This window comes from Xyrauchen texanus, chromosome 20 (genome assembly GCF_025860055.1).
Source record: "Xyrauchen texanus isolate HMW12.3.18 chromosome 20, RBS_HiC_50CHRs, whole genome shotgun sequence".
Lineage (NCBI taxonomy): Eukaryota > Metazoa > Chordata > Actinopteri > Cypriniformes > Catostomidae > Xyrauchen > Xyrauchen texanus.
In genome coordinates, this window is record NC_068295.1 from 18,916,385 (window position 1) to 18,940,311 (window position 23,927).

At 38.5% G+C, this 23,927-nt stretch overlaps 1 protein-coding gene across 1 annotated transcript in view; it reads right to left on the minus strand.

Moving 5' to 3' along the window:
• Positions 1-23,927, minus strand: part of LOC127660617 (galactosylgalactosylxylosylprotein 3-beta-glucuronosyltransferase 2-like) — a 31,962-nt gene that overhangs the window by 3,478 nt on the left and 4,557 nt on the right. Inside the window, exons 2-3 of the mRNA XM_052150959.1 lie at positions 15,949-16,093; positions 8,420-8,568 (exon numbers count right to left, since the gene is read on the minus strand). Coding sequence (XP_052006919.1) covers positions 8,420-8,568; positions 15,949-16,093 — 294 coding nt within the window. The remainder of the gene's footprint in view (positions 1-8,419; positions 8,569-15,948; positions 16,094-23,927) is intronic.

Here is a 23,927-nt window from a genome sequence, read left to right on the forward strand (position 1 = left end):
TGCCAAGGATCTGCAAAGCTGTCATTGCTGCACATGGAGAATTTTTTTGATGCTAACTATGAAGTAGTTTAAGAAGTTCTGAACATTTTTAATAGTAATTTTTCACATTATTAATATCCTATTGAATGCCACTTTGGTGAAGAAAACCATTTCTTTCCATAAGAGCAAAATCTGTACATTATTCCGCCAAAAGCAAAATGTGTTTCTCCTTTAGAGATAGTTCACCCATTATTTACTCATTTTGGCCGCTAGTGTGTGTGTATATATATATATACACACACACACAGTGCATCTGGAAAGTATTCACAGCGCTTCATTTTTTCCTTCAAGTTTTAATTCCATCTATTTTGTGAAGTGCACCAGTCCCTCCTGAAGCAAATCACCCCCACAACATGATGCTGCCACCCCCATTCTTCACGGTTGGGATGGTGGTCTTCAGCTTGCAAGCGCCACCTTTTTTCTTCCAAACATAACAATGGTCATTATGGCCAAACAGTTAAAAAATGTAATTATACCAGAGGACATTTCAGCAAAAAGTAAGATCTTTGTCCCTGTGCGCTTGCCTAGTCTGGTATTTTTATGGTGGAAAAAAAATACAATTTATAGTGACAGAAAAAACACCTCACTGGCATTTTCACAAAGTAAAGGGGGGGGGCTGTAGACTCGCACAATCAAATCTTGGGGAAAATACTTTCTGTGCTCCCACACGTAATTCATTTTGATCGACTCTTCTCAGCAGCTTCAATACAAACGTGAAGTTAGATAACAAAATTCGGAAGAGCATAGCATGGAAAAGGGGCAGGGCTGAATAAGGTGAATAAGTACAATCTTAACAGTAGTTCATTTAGGTTAAAATACATGAGGTGAAGCATTGTGAAAATTCCATATCAGCAGTCACTGACATTCGCACTCGGAAGGGATTAGATTTCTCAGAAAACCCTTGAATTTGCCGAAAAACAGTAGGTAATATGCTCTGGAATTTTTACAGAGGTTGTGTGAGAAAAACACAGACTTGTTAGATTCGGACGTGATTAAAATCACAAAGTACTGCTGTACGTGCTGAAGCCCAGTGCCCGATTGCATGAAGCACTGTAGCTAAGTGTAATTTCCCCTTAAGAACATTCTAAAATTTCCCTTAAATTGAAACGAGTTACAGAAAATAACTGATAAGTGTTACTTAAGGGGTTTTATAAGTAAAACGTCATAATCCCTTTCGGTTTCAGAGTAAATTGTTTTTAACATAAGAACACACTAAAAACACGTTAAGTGTTGCATAAAGCCCCTTTTAGAATTTTATTACGGTAAAATCTGGCTAACTTAATGGTTTGCCTTAGCTAAGAGATCTGTCTTAGGGATTATATGTAATGCCCTAATATAATTTCCTTAGTTAAGGGTAAATCACTTTAAGTGTTTTACTTGAGGGAAAAACTAAGGGTGTTTTATGCAACTGGGTAAAGGGGCCTACATATATTAATACAAATATATATATACACACTGGCAGCCAAAAGTTTGGAATAATATACAGCTTTTGCTCTTATGGAAAGAAATTGGTACTTTTATTCACCAAAGTGGCATTCAACTGATCACAATATATAGTCAGCACATTAATAACGTGAAAAATTACTAATACAATTTGAAAAAAATATTTAGAACTTCTTAAACTACTTCAAAGAGTTCTTATCCAAAAATCCTCCACATGCTGCAATGGCAGCTTTGCAGATCCTTGACATTCTTGCTGTCAGTTTGTCCAGATACTCAGGTGACATTTCACCCCACACTTCCTGTAGCACTTGCCAAAGATGTGACAGTCTTGTTGGGCACTTCTCACACACCTTACAGTCTAGCTGATCCCACAAAAGCTCAATGGTGTTAAGATCCATAACACTCTTCCAATTATCTGTTGTCCAATGTCTGTTTCTTTGCCACTCTAACCTTTTCTTTTTGTTTTTCTGTAACAAAAGTGGCTTTTTCTTTGCAATTCTTCCCATAAAGCCTGCACCCCTGAGTCTTTACTGTTGTACATGAAACTGGTGTTGAGCGGGTAGATTTCAATGAAGCTTTCAGCTATGGACATGTGAGGTGTCTATTTCTCAAACTAGAGGCTCTGTTGTACTATCCTCTTGATTATTTGTACATCTGGTCTTCCACATCTCTTTCTGTTCTTGTTAGAGCCAGTTGTACTTTGTCTTTGAAGACTGTAGTGTACAACTTTTATATGCAATCTTCAGTTTTTTGGCAATTTCTAGCATTGTATAGCCTTCATTCCTCAAAACAATGATTGACTGATGAGTTTCTAGAGAAAGCGGTTTCTTTATTGCCATTTTTGACCTAATATTGACCTTAAGACATGCCAGTCTATTGCATACTGTGGCAACTCAAAAATAAACACAAAGACAACGTCAAGCTTCATTTAATGTACCAAATAGCTTTCAACTGTTTTTTGATATAATGGCAAGTGATGTTCTATAACCAAATTAGCAATTTAGAATGATTACTCAAGGAAAAGGTGTTGGAGTGATGGCTGCTGGAAATGGGGCCTGTTTAGATTTTATCAAAAAGTACTTTTTTCAAATTGTGTTTTTTTTTTTTTTTTTACATCAGTAATGTCCTGACTATATTCTGTGATCAGTTGAATCCCACTTTGGTGAATAAAAGTACCGATTTACTTCTGATACAGCTAAATCTGTACATTATTCCAAACTTTTGGTCACCAGTGTGTGTGTGTGTGTGTGTGTGTGTGTATATATATATATATATATATATATATATATATATATATATATATATATAGAAATATCACACGAGCAAGAGTGCTATATGGCTGCTGTGATTTGGCCGCAGGTAATCACAGCAGTACTGATTTAGGGCCATATAGCACTATTGCTCGTGTGATATTGCTTATATACAACAGTTCAATGAACAAATAAATTTTTTTAAATGAGGAAAAATTAGTATGGTGAAAAAAACTAATTTGTGCATGGAACTACCTTCTTACATGAAGGATCAGACTCTGCCGTTGCTGGTTCAAAACTAATGATGTGTCCAAGCCTTCGTTAGTAATTAAAAAATGTAATTTCCAAAATAGTATCATGGCATGTGCTGTTTCGAACAATTTATTGGATAAACAAGGATGGATGTGTGTGTGTGTGTGTGTGTGAGAGAGAGAGAGAGAGAGAGAGAGAGAGAGATGGAGTGTCTGCGATCACCTTTTGCCACTTCCAAGCAGAGATGCTGTCAGCTTTCTGAAGATCAGCTTTCTCAGTGGAAATAGCATCCAAATGGGGGTATTTCTCACTATTTCTTGGTAGCCGGTGCGCAAGAGTCGATCACTATAGAAACCGCAATGTCCTCTGCCATTTTAAACAGCATCTATTGTGTAATTAATCAGTCTGTTGTGTCTCTAAGCTGTGATGAGCCGTAATGCTGAACTTGTTTGTTTAAAGCCGTTTAAAGCTATTTCCTAGCTTTAGTAATGTAGTATTAATATAAGCGATCATTAATAGCTGTTGCAGGTAGATGCGGAATCACTTCACATCACCTAACTGGCTCATATTACACACAAAAATGATCTTTTGCCACCACCTGCTGGCTAACATATGTAATGTAAAAAAAAGACAAACAGTAGCTCTTAAAACATATGCACTGCTCTTACACTTTAGTTTAGAATGGCACGAACACAAGCGGAGTGAAACACACACAGTGAAGTGTTGGAGTGCTGATGGTGCAGAGTACTCATGGAACATCTCTCTTCCAATCATATTCGAGGATCAGAACTAACTGTTGTATGTATGTGTGTGTGTGTGTGTGTGTGTGTATATGTATATATACTGATATATGGTCAGAGGAGAATGGGCCGACTGATTCAAGCTGATAGAAGAGCAACTTTGCCTGAAATAACCACTCGTTACAACCGAGGTATGCAGCAAAGCATTTGTGAAGCCACAACACGCACAACCTTGAGGCGGATGGGCTACAACAGCAGAAGACCCCACCGGGTACCACTCATCTCCACTACAAATAGGAAAAAGAGGCTACAATTTGCAAGAGCTCACCAAAATTGGACAGTTGAAGACTGGAAAAATGTTGCCTGGTCTGATGAGTCTCGATTTCTGTTGAGACATTCAGATGGTAGAGTCAGAATTTGGCGTAAACAGAATGAGAACATGGATCCATCATGCCTTGTTACCACTATGCAGGCTGGTGGTGGTGGTGTAATGGTGTGGGGGATGTTTTCTTGGCACACTTTAGGCCCCTTAGTGCCAATTGGGCATTGTTTAAATGCCACGGCCTACCTGAGCATTGTTTCTGACCATGTCCATGTCCATCCCTTTATGGCCACCATGTACCCATCCTCTGATGGCTACTTCCAGCAGGATAATGCACCATGTCACAAAGCTCGAATCATTTCAAATGGACCACTACCGACAGTGGTCCAAGGAGGGACAAACCACAAACCGGCAATAGGGTGTTGGGCACCCAAGGCTCATGAATGCGCAAGGGCAATGAAGGATATCCTGTCTGGTCCAAACCGACAGAAGGTCCACTGTGGCACAAGTCACAGAAAATTTTAATGATGTTACGGGAGGAATGTGTCACGACACACAGTGCATCATACCCTGCTGCATATGGGGCTGGGTAGCCGCAGACTGGTCAGTGTGCCCATGAATACCACTGTTCACTGTCAAAGCCCTACAATGGGCACACAAGCATTAGAACTGGACATTGGAGCAGTGGAAGAAGGTCGCATGGTCAAATGAGTCCCTAGATCACATGGATGGCCGTGTACGTGTGCGCTGTTTACCTGTGGAAGTGATGGCACCAGGATGCACTGTGGGAAGATGACAATCCGGTGGAGGGAGTGTGATGCTCTTTGCAATGTTCTGCTGTGAAACCCTGGGAGCGGCCATTCATGTGGATGTCAATCTGACACTTTCCACCTACCTAAACATCGTTGCAGACCAGGTACACCCCTTCATGGCAATGGTATTCCTGATGGCAGTGGCCTCTTTCAGCAGGATAATAAGCCCTGCCACACAGCACACATTGTTCGGGAATGGTTTGAGGAACATGATGAAGAGTTCAAGGTGTTACCCTGGCATCCAAATTGCCCAGATCTCAATCCGATTAAGCATTTGTGAGATGTGCTGGACCAACAAGTCCGATCCATGGCGGCTCCACCTCGCAACTTACAAGACTTTCAGGATCTGCTGCTGATGTCTTGGTGTCAGGTACCACAGGACACCTTCGGGGGTCTTATAGAGTCCATGCCTCGGTGGGTCGGCACTCTTTTGGCAGCACGCGAGTGTCTATATACAGTAATTACAGTATATACGTATATTATATAATTTCTGACATATTATAAATTGGGAACTTCCTGAAGTGGATCATAATTGGTTTGTGGCTGGTTAAACTTCATTAGTTTGTGTTGCATGCAGCTGTAGAAGCTCTGTATAGAGAAAATTTGCAGACCACAGTGCTGTATATTTTTTATAAGAGGAAAGCAATAATATATGAAGAATTAGATTCATGCGCCTTTGCTTTCATATGTAATAAATCCTTTAATTTTTAATGTTGATAATGTTATAGCTGACTTGGTATGCTAATGTTCAAAGTAGTGATATTGGAAGCCAGGAAGAGGTGTGAAAGCAGCAATCCCTGTGGACTCTGATAATTGTAAATGGAAAGAAAAGTTTATTCAAATTTCAACACATGGACTAATCTTCGAGCAGTCTGTAGCCATGTATCCATGAGAATATTACAGGTTATATCTAAGTCAAGGGCAGATTCACATCATTATCATGTTTGGTAATGTAAGTCAGCAGCTTTTAATTCTTTCTGTGGTTAATTCTCTAATAGACAGATGATTTAGACAGATAGGGTATAATGGTCTGAGCAGTCATTTGATTGACAGTTAAATGCTTTGAAATATTGAAAGTTGTAAGAGAGTCAGTTAAAGATTGGACTCCAAAATTATATTGTTACTGTATGTGCTTTCTACATCCTATATGCAATTTGCTCTAGCAGAATTCCACAGAAATCACTGCATATTTCTGCAGAATTGGAGCGAATGTCATACATAAAGTTCTACAACTTGCTTTTTTAATGTTTTAGTTAATTTCATAATGCATTCAGCTAATAATTAAAGTGTAGTACTCTCAGCTCTATTTAACCACACATTTGACCACATTTAAATCCATAATCCTTCCAGAATTCTGAAGCAGAATGTTTCAAAATGTAGTACTGAACATCTGCAGATTCTGTCTGAGCCGTCCTATATGAAATCATTTTCATAGGTGTCACAGCAGTATATTGTGTGCTGAACTAAGATTTCTGGAGGGTTTCCTTTAAATCTTAATAGGCATCTGAAGCCCTGAAAGTTGCTTTGTATGAGAGAGAAGAATAATTTGAGGGATTGTGTTGTGGGCAGAGTAAAGCATGTTGGCACACTGACAACAGTCTGGCAGGATCTGGTCTGCGGGAGCAAGATTTAGATTGACATTAATAAATAGGAGAGTCACTACACTGGCTTCTGTTAATAAGCCCATGAATTTTGCCCTGTCTATAAGCATGTTTGCCCTCTCTGCCAACTCTTTCCCAGTCAATTGCCCTCTTTTCTTGTCCGTTCTCATTTCCTCCTCTCTCTCTCGTTCTGGGTTTCTTTCTCCCTCTCTGTCCCTGTCCTCCTTGTCACATCAATTTACTTTGATTACTCACACACACAACCACATAAGCTGAACCCCCAACCCAACACGGCCTCACTGCCCTTAATTTTGAAGTGCACACTGAGAGTTGGCCATATCACCCTGCCCACAGGCTTGGTCTCTGTCATCCGCCAGGGAGCCTCTAGAACACTTCTACAAATGTGACCTTTCCTAAAGACGTCTTTGGCAGTGCTCCATTTGGCCAGAATCCCTCTCAGACCCATCTGTTGACGATGACGAGGAAGAACAGACACATAACTGTTGGCACTAGGTCACTTCAATTCTCTTTGTTTACTTCCATAATGCTGTCCATATATAATACATGAATGATTAATTGCACAACAGCCACAAAAATAAGTATGTTAAACTTATTTTTGTCCAATAAGCCACTCTTGCTTTTCTGAAACTGTCAGTGCCTTTTCCATTACTTTCACTGCCATCCACTGGATGTGATATCAACATCGGGCATGGAATTGTGCTGCAGCAATGACCCTGCACTCACTAAAATGTGTTTATAATGCACACATTACGCTGTCTGTCTGGTTTTGCAAAATGATGCGTCGCTGCTTGGCTGGAGTTAAAAGCATGTCCTGCTCTTGCTGGTGTTGGTGATTAGTGGAGTTGTCAGCCCTGTTAATAGTTACTATTAATAACCCTGTGCAGCTACCATTAGGGTAATTGGGTGATAATGATGATGGCAGTAGCTATGACGTGCGGTACGGGAAAGGGAGCATTTTGACACATAAGGTGAGTAAACTGAAGAGGTTTGAGCACAACAAGATTTCAGCACATGAGATAATGGGCCATGGATGAATGAAGGAGCTTTTTGAATCAGACCTAGTCAAGTGCATAGAGATGTGTTTTTCAGTTGGATGCGCTCTTTGCCAGTTCTGTTCCTGTTTCCAATATAGTACAATTGTCACAAATATAGACTGGAGGTACAAGAAGCCATATTTTCAAGGGTGCATCAAAAGGTAGAGTCATAATGCCATAACTAATATCCCATGCCAAAACTCAAGAGAGAAAAGAGCTATCATGATGATGTACTGTAATGGAGATCTACCTTCCAGCGAAGTTTAGTGCAAACCCTAGCCTAATGCACTTGCAAAACATTGATTATATGGCCGAGGTGTGTTGATTAGAGTTGGATGTAAACTCTGCAGGAAGGTAGTTCTCCAAGAACAGGACTCCTGTATGAACACTTTATACAAAATCTATGTTTAAACACTGTCCCTTAACACATATTTAGTTTAACCATGACCATCACTATTCATAAGTAATATTGATATTATATTCATGATGTTAGCCAGAGGGGAACTGGCCCCCACAGTGAGTCTGGTTTCTCCCAAGGTTATTTGTCTCCCATTAACCAACATCTTAGGAGTTTTGTGTTCCTTGCCACAGTCGCTTTCAGCTTGCACACTGGGGTTATTAATACAATTATTATTTAATTACTTATTTTTAAACATGGTAAACAATCGTATTTTATCTAATTACACAATGATGACTCATCGACATTATAGACATTACAGTTTTATCTTCCGTTAATGCCTGATCTTCTGTAAAGCTGCTTTGAAACGATGTGTGTTGTGAAAGGCACTATACAAATAAAATTGACTTGACTTGAAGTAAAGGAACATCAAAAACTGCTTGTGGCAAGAATGTCTAAGTATGTCTCATAATCAGTGCTAATGAAGAATGCAAAGTGTTTTACTGACCTGGGTACAGTTGTGGGCTTTTGGCTCCAGGTCCTCCACCTTTGTGATCTGCTTGAGGAAATCGGACTCCTGCATCCCTGGTTTGGCTCCTCTCCTCTTGAAGAGGGCACGTGGGTTTGACAGGATCACTTGCAGGTTCAAAGAAAAGCCTGCCAATGATAAGAGAGAAAATTCCCTGAGAAACCTTTCTCTATAGCTACTTTCAGACATGAAACATGATAAATCGCAGTAAAATTGATGGATTGCTTGGTAAATGTTCCACCACATCTATTATTGCTTTCACCTTTATCTTTTTTAATACCATTTACACATCAGCACTAAATGCTTTTAAACCCTGTGATGTCATTTTTCAGAAAGGCTTTTGGTCCTATGAATTGAAGTTATTTTATTGCAAGTAATGGAATACCCTATTGCTCCTTTAAGCTATCAACTAATTTTTTAATTCGCTCGGAAGAAGAGAAGTGCTTTAGTTTCAATATCTGTAGAATTTAATAACATTTATTTTGACTCCCGACTCATGAGTCAGTTGTTTAACATCACGCCATCTATGTCAGAATTTCGTGATTTTTCCCAAAGAACACTTAATTCATCAGCATGTTGCATGTGACCTAACCTTGTACATACTCATACCAGAAATTTTACTGCTCTGTTCACATACAATAGCATCAAAACGGAACATTTCTGAACTTTTACAAATTCTCATTCTGGAAAATTGCCAAAGCTAATTTACTGGTATTTCACAATGAGTCCTTCACACATCATCTCTATAAGAACGAAATGCTGTTAATTTTCTGGGAAAGGCTGCTTGTTTAAAGGCACCATATGTCAGTATTTCCCCAATCCAAATGCACATTTTGATGTCTCATATCTCCTTTATTTGTTACATCCAATGGACCCTCTCATGTGTTTTAGCTTCAATATTACACCTGTTGGGCACATAAAATGTCCTGGAAAATTGTGCCTTGATGACAGTGGGAATCCTGTAACCATTATAGAAGTTTACCCCACAATTGTTTACTTGATATTCCAAATCTGGAAATATGAAAAAGTTCCATTCAGTTCATAGAGCCTTTACTAATGAGCTGATTAGTTGAATTAGAACTGCTACACATGGGAAACATGTGTAGTGCTGTGGGTACTCCAGGACCAAGATTGGGAAACACTGTTATTGCATTTCCTTAAAATAAAACTCACAATTCATAACAATATACAGTTTGTATGTAGACACTTTTATCCAAAGCAACTTACAGTGCATTTAAAGGATAAATGTTACCAGTTAATTTGTTCACCGGCAATTGGACTCATGTTCTTAGCACCACTGGGTGCCGTCTGAGCTACAGAAACTGCAAAATACAGTGCATGAGAAACTGTCCAAATATATACTCTGTATTAACTATACACAAATGTGGAGCTCTGCAGCTCTCAGATGACCCTATGCATTTCCTCATGGGAGCCGGTTGTACCATTCCACTGCTGCATGTGGGTCAAAGCAAGTTTTACACCATATTGTTTTCATTTCTCTTGATGACACCATCTAAGCCGCAAAAGAGCAGGAGTTTTTAAAATGTTCTGTAAGGAATATCACCCTCTGTTGTGGGCTTTTTATCCTGTGCACAGGCTGGTTTCTAGGACGCCTGAGTTCCTGCTAAAACCACCTGGGCTTCCCTCAAATCCACAGAGGTGAACTCACAACAGAAATTCAATGTACATCTGATCTCTAGCTAACTATGTCCTTGTGTAGTTACAAGGTTCTCTCCCTCAGACTGACATGCATCCTGTCAAGGTTTATTAATAGTCGAAGGCCAGCAACCTTCCTCCTTTGATCTGTTTTTTTCCCCCCCTTCTTCTTTTAATGACTCTTTTGCCTTTTGATGCCAGTGTAAGAGTATGGGGGGAATGATGTAAGAATCCATGTTCTAAAAGCCTGGGACATGGCTTTGATATTGCTGTGGAGCCGGACATGTTTTTGTTGTTACAACAAAAGGAACAATCAGTTCATGTGGTGTAGGTCTACATTATGATTTTTAGCTTTTTAATTAAGTTCGACCATTTTAATATAACCTATTTTTATATCATTGTAGGTAATCTTGCTGCCCCTTTGGAAGTTTACTGAGGTCCTCTAGTGGGCCCCGGACCCCTGGTTGAGAATCACGCCTTAGAGCATTTGTTTGCATGGCCTCTTTTTCGAAACTGCTTCCCCATCTTCCCAAGGCCAGTTTTACATGCCTTGTGTATTTTTAAATGACTTAAGTCATTACGGACAGTTATCAACATGATCAAACTGACAAGAAGTCCAATCTGCTTATCTGAGCAAGCAAGCTGCTGCTCTCTCTGGTGAAATGGTGGCTCAGTGGTTGAGGCTCAGGGTTACTGACCAGAAGGTTGGGGGTTCAAGCCCCAGCACCACCAAGATGCCACTGTTGGGCCCTTGAGCAAGGCACTTAACTCCAGGTTGCTCCGGGGGGACTGTCCCTGTAATAAGTGCACTGTAAGTCGCTTTGGATAAAAGCGTCTGCCAAATGCATAAATGTAAATGTAAAATGGTCAGAATTTTCCTCCAGACCCAAGAGAATATTGGATAGATGTACAGAGCTATGAGTGGGGGAGTTCAATACCTTAAAAACATTAAATGCAATTGACAGATCTTTTGATGAAACTTGAAGACATAATGTGCCAGCTAATGTTGTTTCGCATTCTCAAAAACGTTCACAGTAATTGTGGTGATGTAATCGGTCAGAACTCTACAAATGTCTTTAATCAGATCAGTTGATGGAAGGTCTGAACTGGTACTGGTTCCTGCTTGCAATGCTGAGGTCATGGGTTTGATTTCCAGGAAACTGATAAAAATGCATGCCTTAAATGCACTGTAAATGGCTTTAGGTAAAAGTGTCTTCCAAATGAATAAATGTAATGTAAATGGAAGGTTTCTGACAAGAGCAGGATGTAAAAATAAAGTGTGAAAAACCTTTCAATTTGATCTTGAAATTTAAAAGAGACTGGTTTGCATTTATCAGTTCTGGATTTCAAAACCTGTTGGTTTACAGAAATTACCAGTTACTAGAAACATGTTAACCAAACAGTGGAATCTGTTCTTAAAAAATATATAATTATTTGTTGTTGTTTTACCATTACAAGAGGTGGAGAAACATGTGCATATCAAGGTATAATAATAGTGGAAGTCCAGGCAACTACCTCCTTTTGATCTCTTCTTCTTCTCCTTCTATGACTGTGTTGCCTTTTGATGCGACTATAAGTCTTATGGTATAATAGTATTGGGGAAATGATGTAAGAACCCATGTTCCAAGAGCCTGGGACATGGCTTTGAAACTGCTTAGGAGCCGGGCATGTTTATGTTGTAACATCAACAGCGCTCCAGAGACCATCTACTGTAGAAGAGCTGTTGAGTCAAAGGCAAAAACAGCATTGCAAGCCCCACTCCACGACTACATTACCAACATTCTGAAAATTCGCATCCTGTTTGTGTACATACTTTTCCAGGCCATGACCCAAACTGTGCAAAGGTTAGTGTGACTCACATACACCTTAATCACTGTGTAAACCACAGATGGAGCTTTCTGATACCATTTTATTCTCATGCATAGTCTTTTCACCCCCCTCTTTGCCTAATGCACAAAACGCAGCTATTGTGTGTTAAAAAGGGTTCCATGTTAAGACAAGCACTTGAGCTCCTCTTCAGGTAAGAGCAGTGCTTGAAAGTAATGAGAGGCGGTTCAGAACCTTTTCTCTTCTATTGTGTTTGCTCTCTGAAGAAGCTGTACTGCAGGAATACTAAATAACCTCATTGTTCTCTGCTTTTGTTCAGGGAGAATTATTGTAGAGCGGGCGGATTTATGAACCTTAAACAGCTCATAGAGCCATGCATTTAGTCTACCACAAATATGTGAGGATGCATACACTTTTTGTGAAGGCAGATGTACTCACTGTCAGGTAAGGCTTGACGATGAATACATTATCTCTGATGATGATATGAATGTGTAAAAATGCAGGCTATGGAAGAGAAGCACTAGAGGAATATGGACTTGCAGAAAGGACAACGGAGAATAGATGAGAAAGAGATGATACAATCTCTTGTTATTAGAGTTTCATGAACAGTATAACATCCAGAAGCAGTGCTGGGGTCTGGGGAATTAGGGATTGAGTTAACTATGCACTCGTACTCTGCAGCTCAATCTTTGACATTGTATTCATTCCCTCGAGTGGCATACAAGCCCTGCCTCTCTCCATTAGGATGTTTCCAACCTGTCAGCATTTTGTCACTCCACCCTCTTTAATGCATTGCCTGAGAGCTCATGTTTGCTAAAATTACATTGGAAAATGGCTGAATTTAGCTTCAGCAATGGTTGTTTATGACAGTTATAGGAAGCATGCTGCTGCAGGTGCCCCATCACGTCACTTCCACCTATAATTACAGGGTTTATGTTTGCCTGACAGTTATTCTACAATTCAGAGCAGCACTATTCTTATCCAGTTAGCACCCTGTCACCTATACATGATCTATGTAGTATCCATTCTGATAGAGTTAGATCTAGCTATTATGAACCAGGGCTGGACTGGGAAAAGAAATCAGCCCGGAATTTTACATGGCAACTGGCCCAATTGTTGGTGCAGTTTTGTGGTCCGTTCTGCATAATGCAGTGGCTCATTATTGCTTATCGCGGCCCATTCAGCACGTTTCGCGGCCGAACCACTGGCCTGCTTGTTTCTCCCGACAGACATTCTGCACCTGATCGGCCCAAAAGTGCCGGCCCACCGGGAAAATGCGTGGTATGCCAGATTACCAGTCCAGACCTGCTATGAACAAAGAAGAGCTTCTTCAGAAGATTCTTCTTTGTTCATAGAAGAAAGTGTCTTTTGCAATATGTTCAGTGAAGAAGTATGAACATGAACAAACTGCAAAGGAGTCCTATCTGCTCATCTGAGCAGGCAAGCTTGCCCTCTCTCTCTCTCTCTCTCTCTCTCTCTCTCTCTCTCTCTCTCTCGTCATATTGTATAATGTGGGCAGTATTTTTCTCCAGACCCAAGAGAAGATTGGATAGATGGACAGGGCTAGAAGTGGGGAGTTTTTATACCTTAAAAACATTAGATACAATATAGAGATTTTTTGGTGAAACTTGAAGACATAATGTTCCAGCTAATGTTGTTTTACTTTCTCAAATACTTTAAGGACTTTCACAGTAATGGTGGTGATGTAATGGGTTAGAAGTCTATAAATGTCTTTCATCAGGTCATTTGATGGAAGGTCTGAACTGGCACTGGTCCCTGAAGCCCAAGTTGTAGAACATGGTGCTTTCAATGCTAAGGTCATGGTTTTGATTTCCAGGAAACTGATAAAAATACATACTTGAATGCACTGTAAATGATTTTGTGTAAAAATGTCAAATGAATAATGGTTAAATGGTTTTGGACAAGAGGGGAAAAAATTATAAAATAAATAAGTTGAGCTTGAATTTCAAAAATAAGAGATTGATTGTACCTTTAAGAACTTAGATTTTTTTTCAAATGCATAGAATTTTATTGTTTTTTAATCAAACACGATTAGTTTAACACAGTGGTTCTCAACCGGTGGGACGCGCCCCCACACTCTCCCGGGGGGGCGCGAGTAGGCTACGATGGAAGGGAAAAAAAACTGAAAAAAAAAAATTTGGGGCACATTTTTTTATCACTAAACTACTGTCATAAAAAGTTATAGTTTTGTATATACATAACTCCTGAATAAAAATTACAATGTGTTTGGACTGATTTAAAAAAAAAAGTTTTGAACAAATTTGATTGGTTTGTCGATAGTGAGCGCAAATGCAGGTGATAAGCGGTTTCATTAAGCGAGTCATTGAGTCGTTCATTCAAACGATTCGTTCAAACGGCCGATTCATCAAGAATGAGACAGATGTTTGTGAATGGGTCATGAATCTTTGACTCAACCGATTTGTTCACTACACTGAATCATTCAACACACGATTGAGTATTGCTGTGAGATGTGCTATGGCTATGCTGTGATCTTTGTTTGGATTCATCGGATCTATTTTCGCTGCTAAAATAGACCAAAACAGTCATTATTTTGTCTAAAATGTAAGTGACTTAATATTATTAACTTGTTTGTTGAACTGTCATATGAAATCAGTGTCACATTTTCAATCGTGAGGGGATGGCAAATTAAGTGATGGTCAATTGTCAGCTCTCTTGGTCGTCAGGTCATGTGATGTATGTTGCTGAACTGTATTCAAATGTTATAAATATAAAAACACCACATTTTGAAATTTAACTGCAGTATGTCAATTTAGTTTATTTGTGTGTGCTGCGCTCATAGACTTTAGAAAACGGCTCATTTGTTTGATTTCAACCTGTCTTTGCAAGGCCGCGAAACTCATATTTTGCTCCTTGCAGACAAAGTGCACGCCTTCACTCAAAAACTAGACCTCTGGCATGGCCGCATCAGTCGAGGGAACTGCGACATGTTCCCCAGCCTTGCAGACGTTATCACTGATGCAGGCACGTCACACGATTTCTCCTCCCTATTTCAATCAGCGTCTGAGCACCTGTCAGCAATGAGAAAACAATTTGCGACGTACTTTAAAGAGGATTATCGCTCTTTTGCGTGGGTTCGAGATCCGTTTGTGTGCACAGCAAACGAGCTATAAATTGATATGCAGGGAACAGCTTATTGAGCTGAAGAGTGACAGTAGACTGAAGGAACTCTTTAGCTCCTGCCCTCTTTCGTCATTCTGGGCAGCATTGATGCAGGAATACCCTGAACTCTGTGACGTCGCCTTGAAGATTCTCCTTCCTTTCAGGTCGACATATTTGTGTGAGGCAGGATTCTCAAAAATGACTGCACTCAAAACGAAATATCATGAATCGTGCACAAATCGAGGATGATTTGAGGATATGTTTATCAAACATTGAGCCAAGAATTGAGGATCTTTGCAAGGCAAAGCAGGCTCAGGTCTCACATTAACATCACCTACCAGCAAGCTTCTGTAAAAAATGCAGATGATGCCTACTATTAGGCCTAGTAATAATAACAATAATAAAGCATAAATTAATATCAGAGGTCTGGTGCCAATTCCCAATTATAGCAATAGCCTAGTAATGATAATGATAATAATAATAATAATAATAATAACAACAATAAAGCATGTAACCTCATATAATTATATAGCAATAGCCTAGTAATGATGATAGGCCTACTACTACTCATAATAATAATGCCAGCAAGCTCACATTAGAAGTCTGGTGCTACTGCCAATTATAATAATAATAATAATAATAATAATAACAACAGTAAAGCATGGGGCAGGGCGGGGAGCACTGCAATGAACCAGCTTTGGGGGGGCCCAGCTGTGGTGAGGACCTACAGAGCCGAGACATTCTTCTAAAAATCTTAGTTTGTGTTCAGCAGAAGAAAAAATTCATACATCTGGCATGAGGGTGAGTTAATGATGAGAAAATGTACATTTTTGGGTGAACTATCACTTTAAACCAGAAATTAGAGAGATCTTAAAGGGTCTTACCAGCCATGTCTATTGCAAATGGCCTGTCAGCCCTCCAGCCTGTGTACCAACCGACCACTTTTCCCTTCTCTACCAGGGGGCGCTCATACCTCCGACCTCCAACTAGTCCCACCGGCCACACTGACACTTTCCTGGTTGACCGCATCTGAACAGCAAGACACAAAGACAGCTGTGTTAGTATTAAAAAAACACAATAAAAAATGGCATCAAGGTCTGCATTAACTAAAACAACTAACATAAACTTGCTTTTTGTCAGCTAACAGAGTAATGCTTCTATATATTGATACCAAATACTTTCTCCATTATTACACAATAGTTCGTTAAGGTCTTCTAATCTGACTGGACAACTGGTGTTCCGAGAGTGCTGATATATAGTATAGTATGCACAAAGCTTGCGTGATATTGATTAACTATTTTAAGGAGGGAGATTAGTAAAACCACACACACCATGTATATGCCTTGAATTATAAAATCCAGCTCATTTTAGCATAAATAAATCTGTCCACCTGCAATCTGTTGGAGACAGCACACATTGCTTTTCATTTTCATAAACATGATCAAATCTGATTGAACTCTGTCAACACAGAAACTGTCATTTTCAAAGATAGTATCTTTCTTAAAGAAATGTAAACATTCTACAGCTAAAAGGATCTCTATACCTTTTATATTTCACCAAAAAATGGTCAAGAGTCGCCTTTTAATATTTAATGGTTGTGCTATTTATGTGAGTGCTGTATGCATCAGGGTGATGTGTCTGTGGCTGGCGGCCCTAAGCACTGGACAAGCTTTGAATCTGGAACTGCCCCTTCAGCTATATGTCTGTTCTCTAGCGGACTTTTTAAAGGCTCTGTCTCCATAATGGTGCTCTTAAAATGTAACAGCTCGTCCTTTGGCGATTAAGATGACATCAAGGGCAACAGACTCATCCATCAAATGCAATGTCATATTCACTACTCTTTGAGTTCAGCTTTCAAGCTAAGGGTTGCTGTGGATAGGCATCTGTATTTGGCAGTTTTTGTGACCCACACATTTTCCTGCAGGGACAGGGGGGGAAAAATCTGGCCCAACTTTGACAACACAATGCAGAGAAATACATTTGTCATAGAGAAGTGTGTCAGTATCATTAGGGAGGCAAAATCACCTTTGAAAACAAAACTCAACACGTTTTTAGACATTTAGTTCCATAAAGGACTCAACAATGCAACAACAAAATTGGATTTACTAAGGGAATACATTTCTGGAGAAAGACAAGTTACAACTGAGAACATAAAAGCCATATCACATCATACTGTAGAATGGTACTTACCACCTATATATTCTCTAATACAGTAATATGTCTGTTCAGCACTAATACAATTCTCTGATTATTTGCAAATGTAGCAGACGTTATTTGTCTGCAGTCTGCAGTAGCATGTAGGATTGTGAGTGTGTGCATATTTTGTTGCTGTTAATTAATTAAAACCTGTTTCCAGGAAATTGAAGTATTATGTTGCACCATATTATAATTGGGTGTACAGTACTAGGCAGTCCTGATGTAGTTTTGATTTCAATGAAATTACACCCAAAAAACAATTGTCATAATTTACTCAACCTCATGTTGTTCCAAACCCACATGATGTAAAAATGAAAGTGAATGGTGACTGAGGCTGTTAGTCCCTAACATTCTGCCCAACATCTCATTTTGTGTTTCACTGAGGAAACATATGGGTCATATAAACAACATGAAGGTGAGTGAATGATGACAGAATTTTAATTTTGGGTGAAGTTAGAAGTCAGAAAACAGAACAGAGATTCCCATATTAAAGGCTTTGTATTGCTAATGAATGTTTTAAAAAAAAAAAATCTAAGTAAGGTGAGTACAGGTAAAATGGGAAACATTTTGAGAATTTGCAGTTGGTGTTGTTTTGATCCATATGGCTACAACACGTTCATCCCATTCTAGTTTAGGACTAGTTTAGTTAACTTAATGCTGATTTATAGAAATAGAAGAATATTTTCATAATGAAATATGATTAAGCTTTATCTGTACTCATAAGGCCTACATAAAGTCCCCAAAATTCTCAACATGTATGCCGAAGTATCAGTCCTTGTGATCTTATTTGTGTAAAGCCTTGCAAGTCTACCTATATGAGCCCACTGTGCAAGGATATCCACACGTCATCTAACACAAACCTTTTCTTTTGTTTCTACTGTTCCTTAATTATGTCTACTCTTCTCCTCAAGCCTTCAGCACATTCCTATTGTTCGTTAAATGCACAGCTACGGCTTCCAGCTTAGGACGCAATGAGAGAAGATAGAAGAGCACTCACAATACTATACCTACATTTTTGAAAAATAATTTTGTCGTGGCTCGCTGTACTTATCAGTTTCAGTAGAAAATCAGTTCATAAACATACTTTTTTTGAGTTCCTCACACAATGTTCTGCGTAAAAACACTTTGGCTCTTACAGCATGGCTTGTAAGGTGGTGTCTTTTAAAGTTTGCATTACATAACTAATTTACAAGCTTATTCATGTGCAGTAAAATTGCACTCGACCCTGAGCCAAAAAGTGTCATAGAAGCATAAAACAAAAATTGGTGGTTACTTCCGCAATTGTGTTTTTTTTATTTAACATTTGCTTTTTATGGCATTATCGATTAGGTGAAGCCTAAGGTTTATAGTAAGGAGGTAGGTTTGTTTTATTTAAAACTCGATAGAGCATTAACCTTAAAAAACTCATCTGTTTTTTATTTCACAATTGCTTTTAATGACGCTATCGGTTAGGTTTAAGGTTTACGAGGAGTTAGGTTTTGTTTATTTAAAACTCAATACAGCATTAACTGCAAAACCTCATCTGTGGGAGAACATTTAACTCTCTTTTAGCGCTACACAGTGGATATTTCACCTCAAAAACTGCCGCAGTATGTGTAATGAACCATGAAATGTGATTTTGCTTTAATGAATCCTGAGGACCCACATCAGACTTTATCCAGTGGCTGCCCACATCAAGTTCAAGCCATTGATGCTTGCATGAAAAGGCACAGAACAAGATCCTCAGCCTCCTACCTATATTAACTTTTGCAAGTCTCTCAACTTCTTCTGGTGGCCTTTGAGGGCATTGCAACTCTTGGTTCCATCACGTTAAGGGACAAACTGAGTTTCTTGTTGGTGGAATGATCTTTATCTAAGAAGCTGAAGACACAACTATTACAAGAGTACTTGACACATGACTATTAATGCACTTTCTATATAAAAATGGCTACACTTTAGCTTTTCTATGCAACTTTGGAACACTGCATTGGAGCTTGTCTTATGTTACTCTTTTCTAAGGATGAATCTCTTGAGAGGTATGTAACATTCCTTATTGGAAAGGTGCTTTGGAATAAAAAAAATTAAAAAACAGTCTTCTAAATGAATAAATGTAAATGTTTGCTTAAGATTTTCCTATGTGACATTAATATTTGTCACTATCAAACACTAGTTGTTGTAAGTAGTAAATGACTATGGCTTTCATTGTTGAGCTTTGTAATGTGTTTGTGTTCTGCAGAGCAGGGTCATAAGCCCACTGACACAGCACTCTCTAATCTACAGTGCTGTGAAAAAGTATTTGTCTCTCCTATTTTATTAAATCTTCAATTGAGATATAACATAAAACAAAGTTAACCTGAGTAAACACAAAATACAGTTTTCAATATATATATATATATATATATATATATATATATATATATATATATATATATATATATGTATATATATATATATATATTAGGCTGTCGATTTAACGCATTAATTCAGTGCGATTCATTTTACAAAAAATAATGCGTAAAAACATTTCCGCAAATAATCACAATGCCCCCGGACCATAATAAGATTCCTGAGAAATGCAAGCTTGTAGTACCATCTGTTTACTCCAGAGGGCAGTAAGTGAAATTTCAGCTGTGTGAGCAACGCACAGTTTATACAGTGACGAAAACACTTCAGTTTGCACTCGATGGAGTGCAAATCCTATCTAAGGGATCTCAAGATGTGTTTATAGATTGAGTATAAAACTATATTTCACAGTTACCTAAACATGTTTATGACACAACGCACCTGGGACGCTACACAAGCATGTCTGACGTAGGTGTAAATTGACTGGGTCCTTAAACAAGCCCTCATAATAAATCTCGAACTGATTGAAAAATTCACTTGTGAAATGGATTGCTGTGAACTGTGTACCAATGATTGGATTATGATCAATAATATGGTAGTAAACAATATTTTAAAAAATAAGACGCATTTATCAATGATTAACTCTTCTGCTACAGGAACGTAATGCATTGTAATTATCTGAATATTCTTTATTTTATATATATATATAGAGAGAGAGAGAGAGAGAGAGAGAGAGAGAGATTAAGATTCAACTTTATTGTCATTGGTTGAGTACAGGTACAAGGCCAATGAAATGCAGTTATTTTCACATATCCCAACTAAGCTGGGGTCAGAGCGTAGGGTCAGCCATGAAACAGCACCCCTGGAGCAGATAGGGTCAAGGGCCCAACAGTGGTATCTTGGCAGTGCTGGGGCTTGAACACCCAACCTTTCGGTCAGTAACCCAGAGCCTTAACCGCTGAGCCACCCACTATATATATTTTAAGATAACTATGGTGTATATATATTGATATAAATATGTAGAATCATTATATATTGAATTATTGTTATATGATGGGCTTTCTCAGCAAATATTTGTATGTGTGATTAATCACGATTAATTAAACGGGACACCATGTAATTAATTTGTTTAAAAATTGTAATCGATTGACAGCTCTAATATAAATATATATATATATATATATTATTGAAGCAAACAATATCCGACACCTACAGTACTATGCAAATGTTTTAGGCACATAAGATGTTTCACAAAATGTTTGTCTTAAGATTGTTATTTATATCTTCAGCTTTCATGTGTCAAAAGGAAATATACATTTTAGACTCCAAAGCATCCCTTTTGCAAATAGAATAGAAGAACAGTGAGCCCTGCAACAGATGTCATGGCCCCCTCAGAGTCCCCCACTGAACATCAAGTCAGTCTGGGATAACATGAAGAGACAGAAGCAACTGAGACAGCCTAAATAGAAAGAAGAACTGTGGTGAATTCACCAAGAAGCTTGAAACAACCTATCTGCCAACAACCAAAGGAAAACTATGTACCTAGGAGAATTGGTGTTTTTTTGAAGACAAATGTGGTCACACCAAATATTTATATAGCTTTTTATATGTTTACTGGATTTTGTATGACCTTAAATGATAAGTGAAAACTATTTATGGCATTATTTTTTAAAACATCCTCACTATGCAACATTTTTCACAAGAGCCTACAACTTCTGCACAGTACTGTACATCACCCATGTTAAAAACTAACTGCCCCCTTAAACTTTATAGCTGATTGTGTCACCTTTAGCAGCAACAACTGCAGTCAAACGCTTCTGATAACTGAAGATCATTCTTTCATAACGCTGTGGTGGAATTTTGCCCACTCTTCTTTGCAGAACTGCTTTAGTTCAGCCACATTGTAAGGTTTTTGAGCATGAACTGCCCATTTAAGATCTTACTACTGCAATCGGGTTCAAGTCAGGACTTTGACTAGGCCACTCCAAAACTTTAATTTGGCTTATTTTGAGCCATTCAGAGGTGGACTTTCTCCTATGCTTTGAATCATTGTTTTTGCTGCATAATCCAGCTGCGCTTGAGCTTCAACTCACGGACTGATGACCGGACGCTCTCCTTTAGGTCACTTCTGGTAATATTCACTACTGTACCAAGTTTGACATATTTGGAGATAATGGCTCTCACTTTGAGTTCCAGAGCCTTTGACATAGCTTTGTAACCCTTCCCAGACTGATGTATTTCAATCAACTTTATCCTCATCACTTCTGGAATTTCTTTCATCCTTGGCATAGTGTGCTACTGGGTGAGACCTTTTAGCCAACTTTATGCTGCTGAAAAAGTTATATTTAGTTGTTGATTTGATTGAACATTGCTATAATCAGGCCTGGGTGTGTGTAGTCCAGCTGAGCCCCATTATATATGCAGTTTCATAGATTTAAGAACTAAGGGGCAAATACTTTTTCACACAGGCCCAGTTGATATTGGAAAATTTTTTTGCTTCAGTAAATACCATTATCATTTTACAACTGTATTTTGTGTTTACTCAGATTGCCTTCATTTTATGTTAGATTTTGTTACACAAAGCAAGCATTTAATGAGGAGGTCTGAGGCAGTATGACAGAAGAAAATGAGGCCAATGAAATCAGAAGTGACAAGAGAAAAGCAGAGAATAATTGAGGATGAATGAGACAATGAGCTACACGTAGGTGCAGGGATTGGACAACAGCCAATGTGAGGCAGCAAGAGAGAGAAGTGGATTCTCTGTTATGGTAGTTAGGACAGAGTATAATGCAGAGCAGGAAGCGGGAGTTGCTGAATGGTACCTAATGTGCTGAATGGTAACTTTCCTCCTCAAACCACTAACATCAGCTTCCTTGAGCACTTTTTATGCTACCCAATCAGCAAATAAAGGAATTATGTTTTCATCAGACAAAGAAATGGTTCATCTCAAAATGAAATATCTGTCATTATTTACTCACCCCACATGACATTCCAGTAGCATTTACATGAGCACAGTTCGGGAAAAAAATTATATAATTTTAATGGTAAAAGAATGTATTGGTTAATGAGTAGTTATCTTAACATATACAGTAAAACATTATTATATACAGTATTTAACAAGACAATACATTACTTTTTATTATTATTATTTTATATGTAAAAAAAGTATAATTTTACAGTATAATTAAAATGTATATGATGTTTAACAAGAAAATATGTGTACTTGTTATGGTAAACTATTGTTAAAATTAGGGATGCACAGATCCGATATCTGGATCAGTATCGGGTTTGAAACTGACATTTTTAAACGGATCGTGTATCGGTCCGATGAGCCTGATCCAAATCTGATACTGTGTGTTAGTCATGTTCGTTACTGTCAAGCTCAAAAAATGACATAAAAGAACCATAAAAACACAATATATAGAAGTTCATATGTCTCGTGCATTTTATTCAAAGCCACTTGAAGACGTGCAATAGCTCTGTGAACCACAAAAGGCTGTGTTTTATAAATAGATATATAAAATGCGCACGCAGCTCCAGTGCATTATTGAATGGCGCTGCTCTGTTTACACAAACTCGCGGCTATTTTTAGCCTTCACGTGGTGTGAACAACATCTCAAAAGTTCACTTATAATATGCATTTAGAATGACACTGGAGGTGCTTTTTTTTACCAGAATTTTAACAAGCATATTAAACTACTGTGAACTTGTCTACAAACAGACACATACAGGATTCCTGGCGAGTTATGAATGTCAAAATAAAAGCGTGAGGGTTTAAAAGTTAAAGGTGTCACGGAGAAACTCGCGGAGGCAGAGATATAAACTCGGTAGCAGGGTTTATTGAACAGATGATTGAAACAGTGATGTAAACATAGTGAGTAAATCCAGTTGAGCAGAGTGGCAAACAGCAGGTGAGTAATATCCAGACAGGGTATAGACTCGATGAACAGATAACTCACAACAGTCTTATGACATTTGCAGGCAAAAATGAAGACACAAGTATGGTTGACATAGTAGAAAGTTCTGAAGTCTCAGAGATACTATTGATGAGAACAGACAAAGAGTGTGAGTGTGAAAGCGGGGTATACATGCAGCGCTTGATTAGCCACTAATGATATGCAGGTGCTTATAATCAGAACTCAGGGGAGAGTGAGCACTGTGATGGCAGTGAAGAAGAAAGAGACCAGTGGATCCATGACAAAAGGTGCATGATTGAGATATATTACTATTATAATATATTTTTATTATTATAATTTGTTTACAAATTATAATAATATTTAAGTTGATTTGTGTTCTTATCTACTGATGACTTAGTCTGTAATTACGGTTAATGTTGCTGCTACAT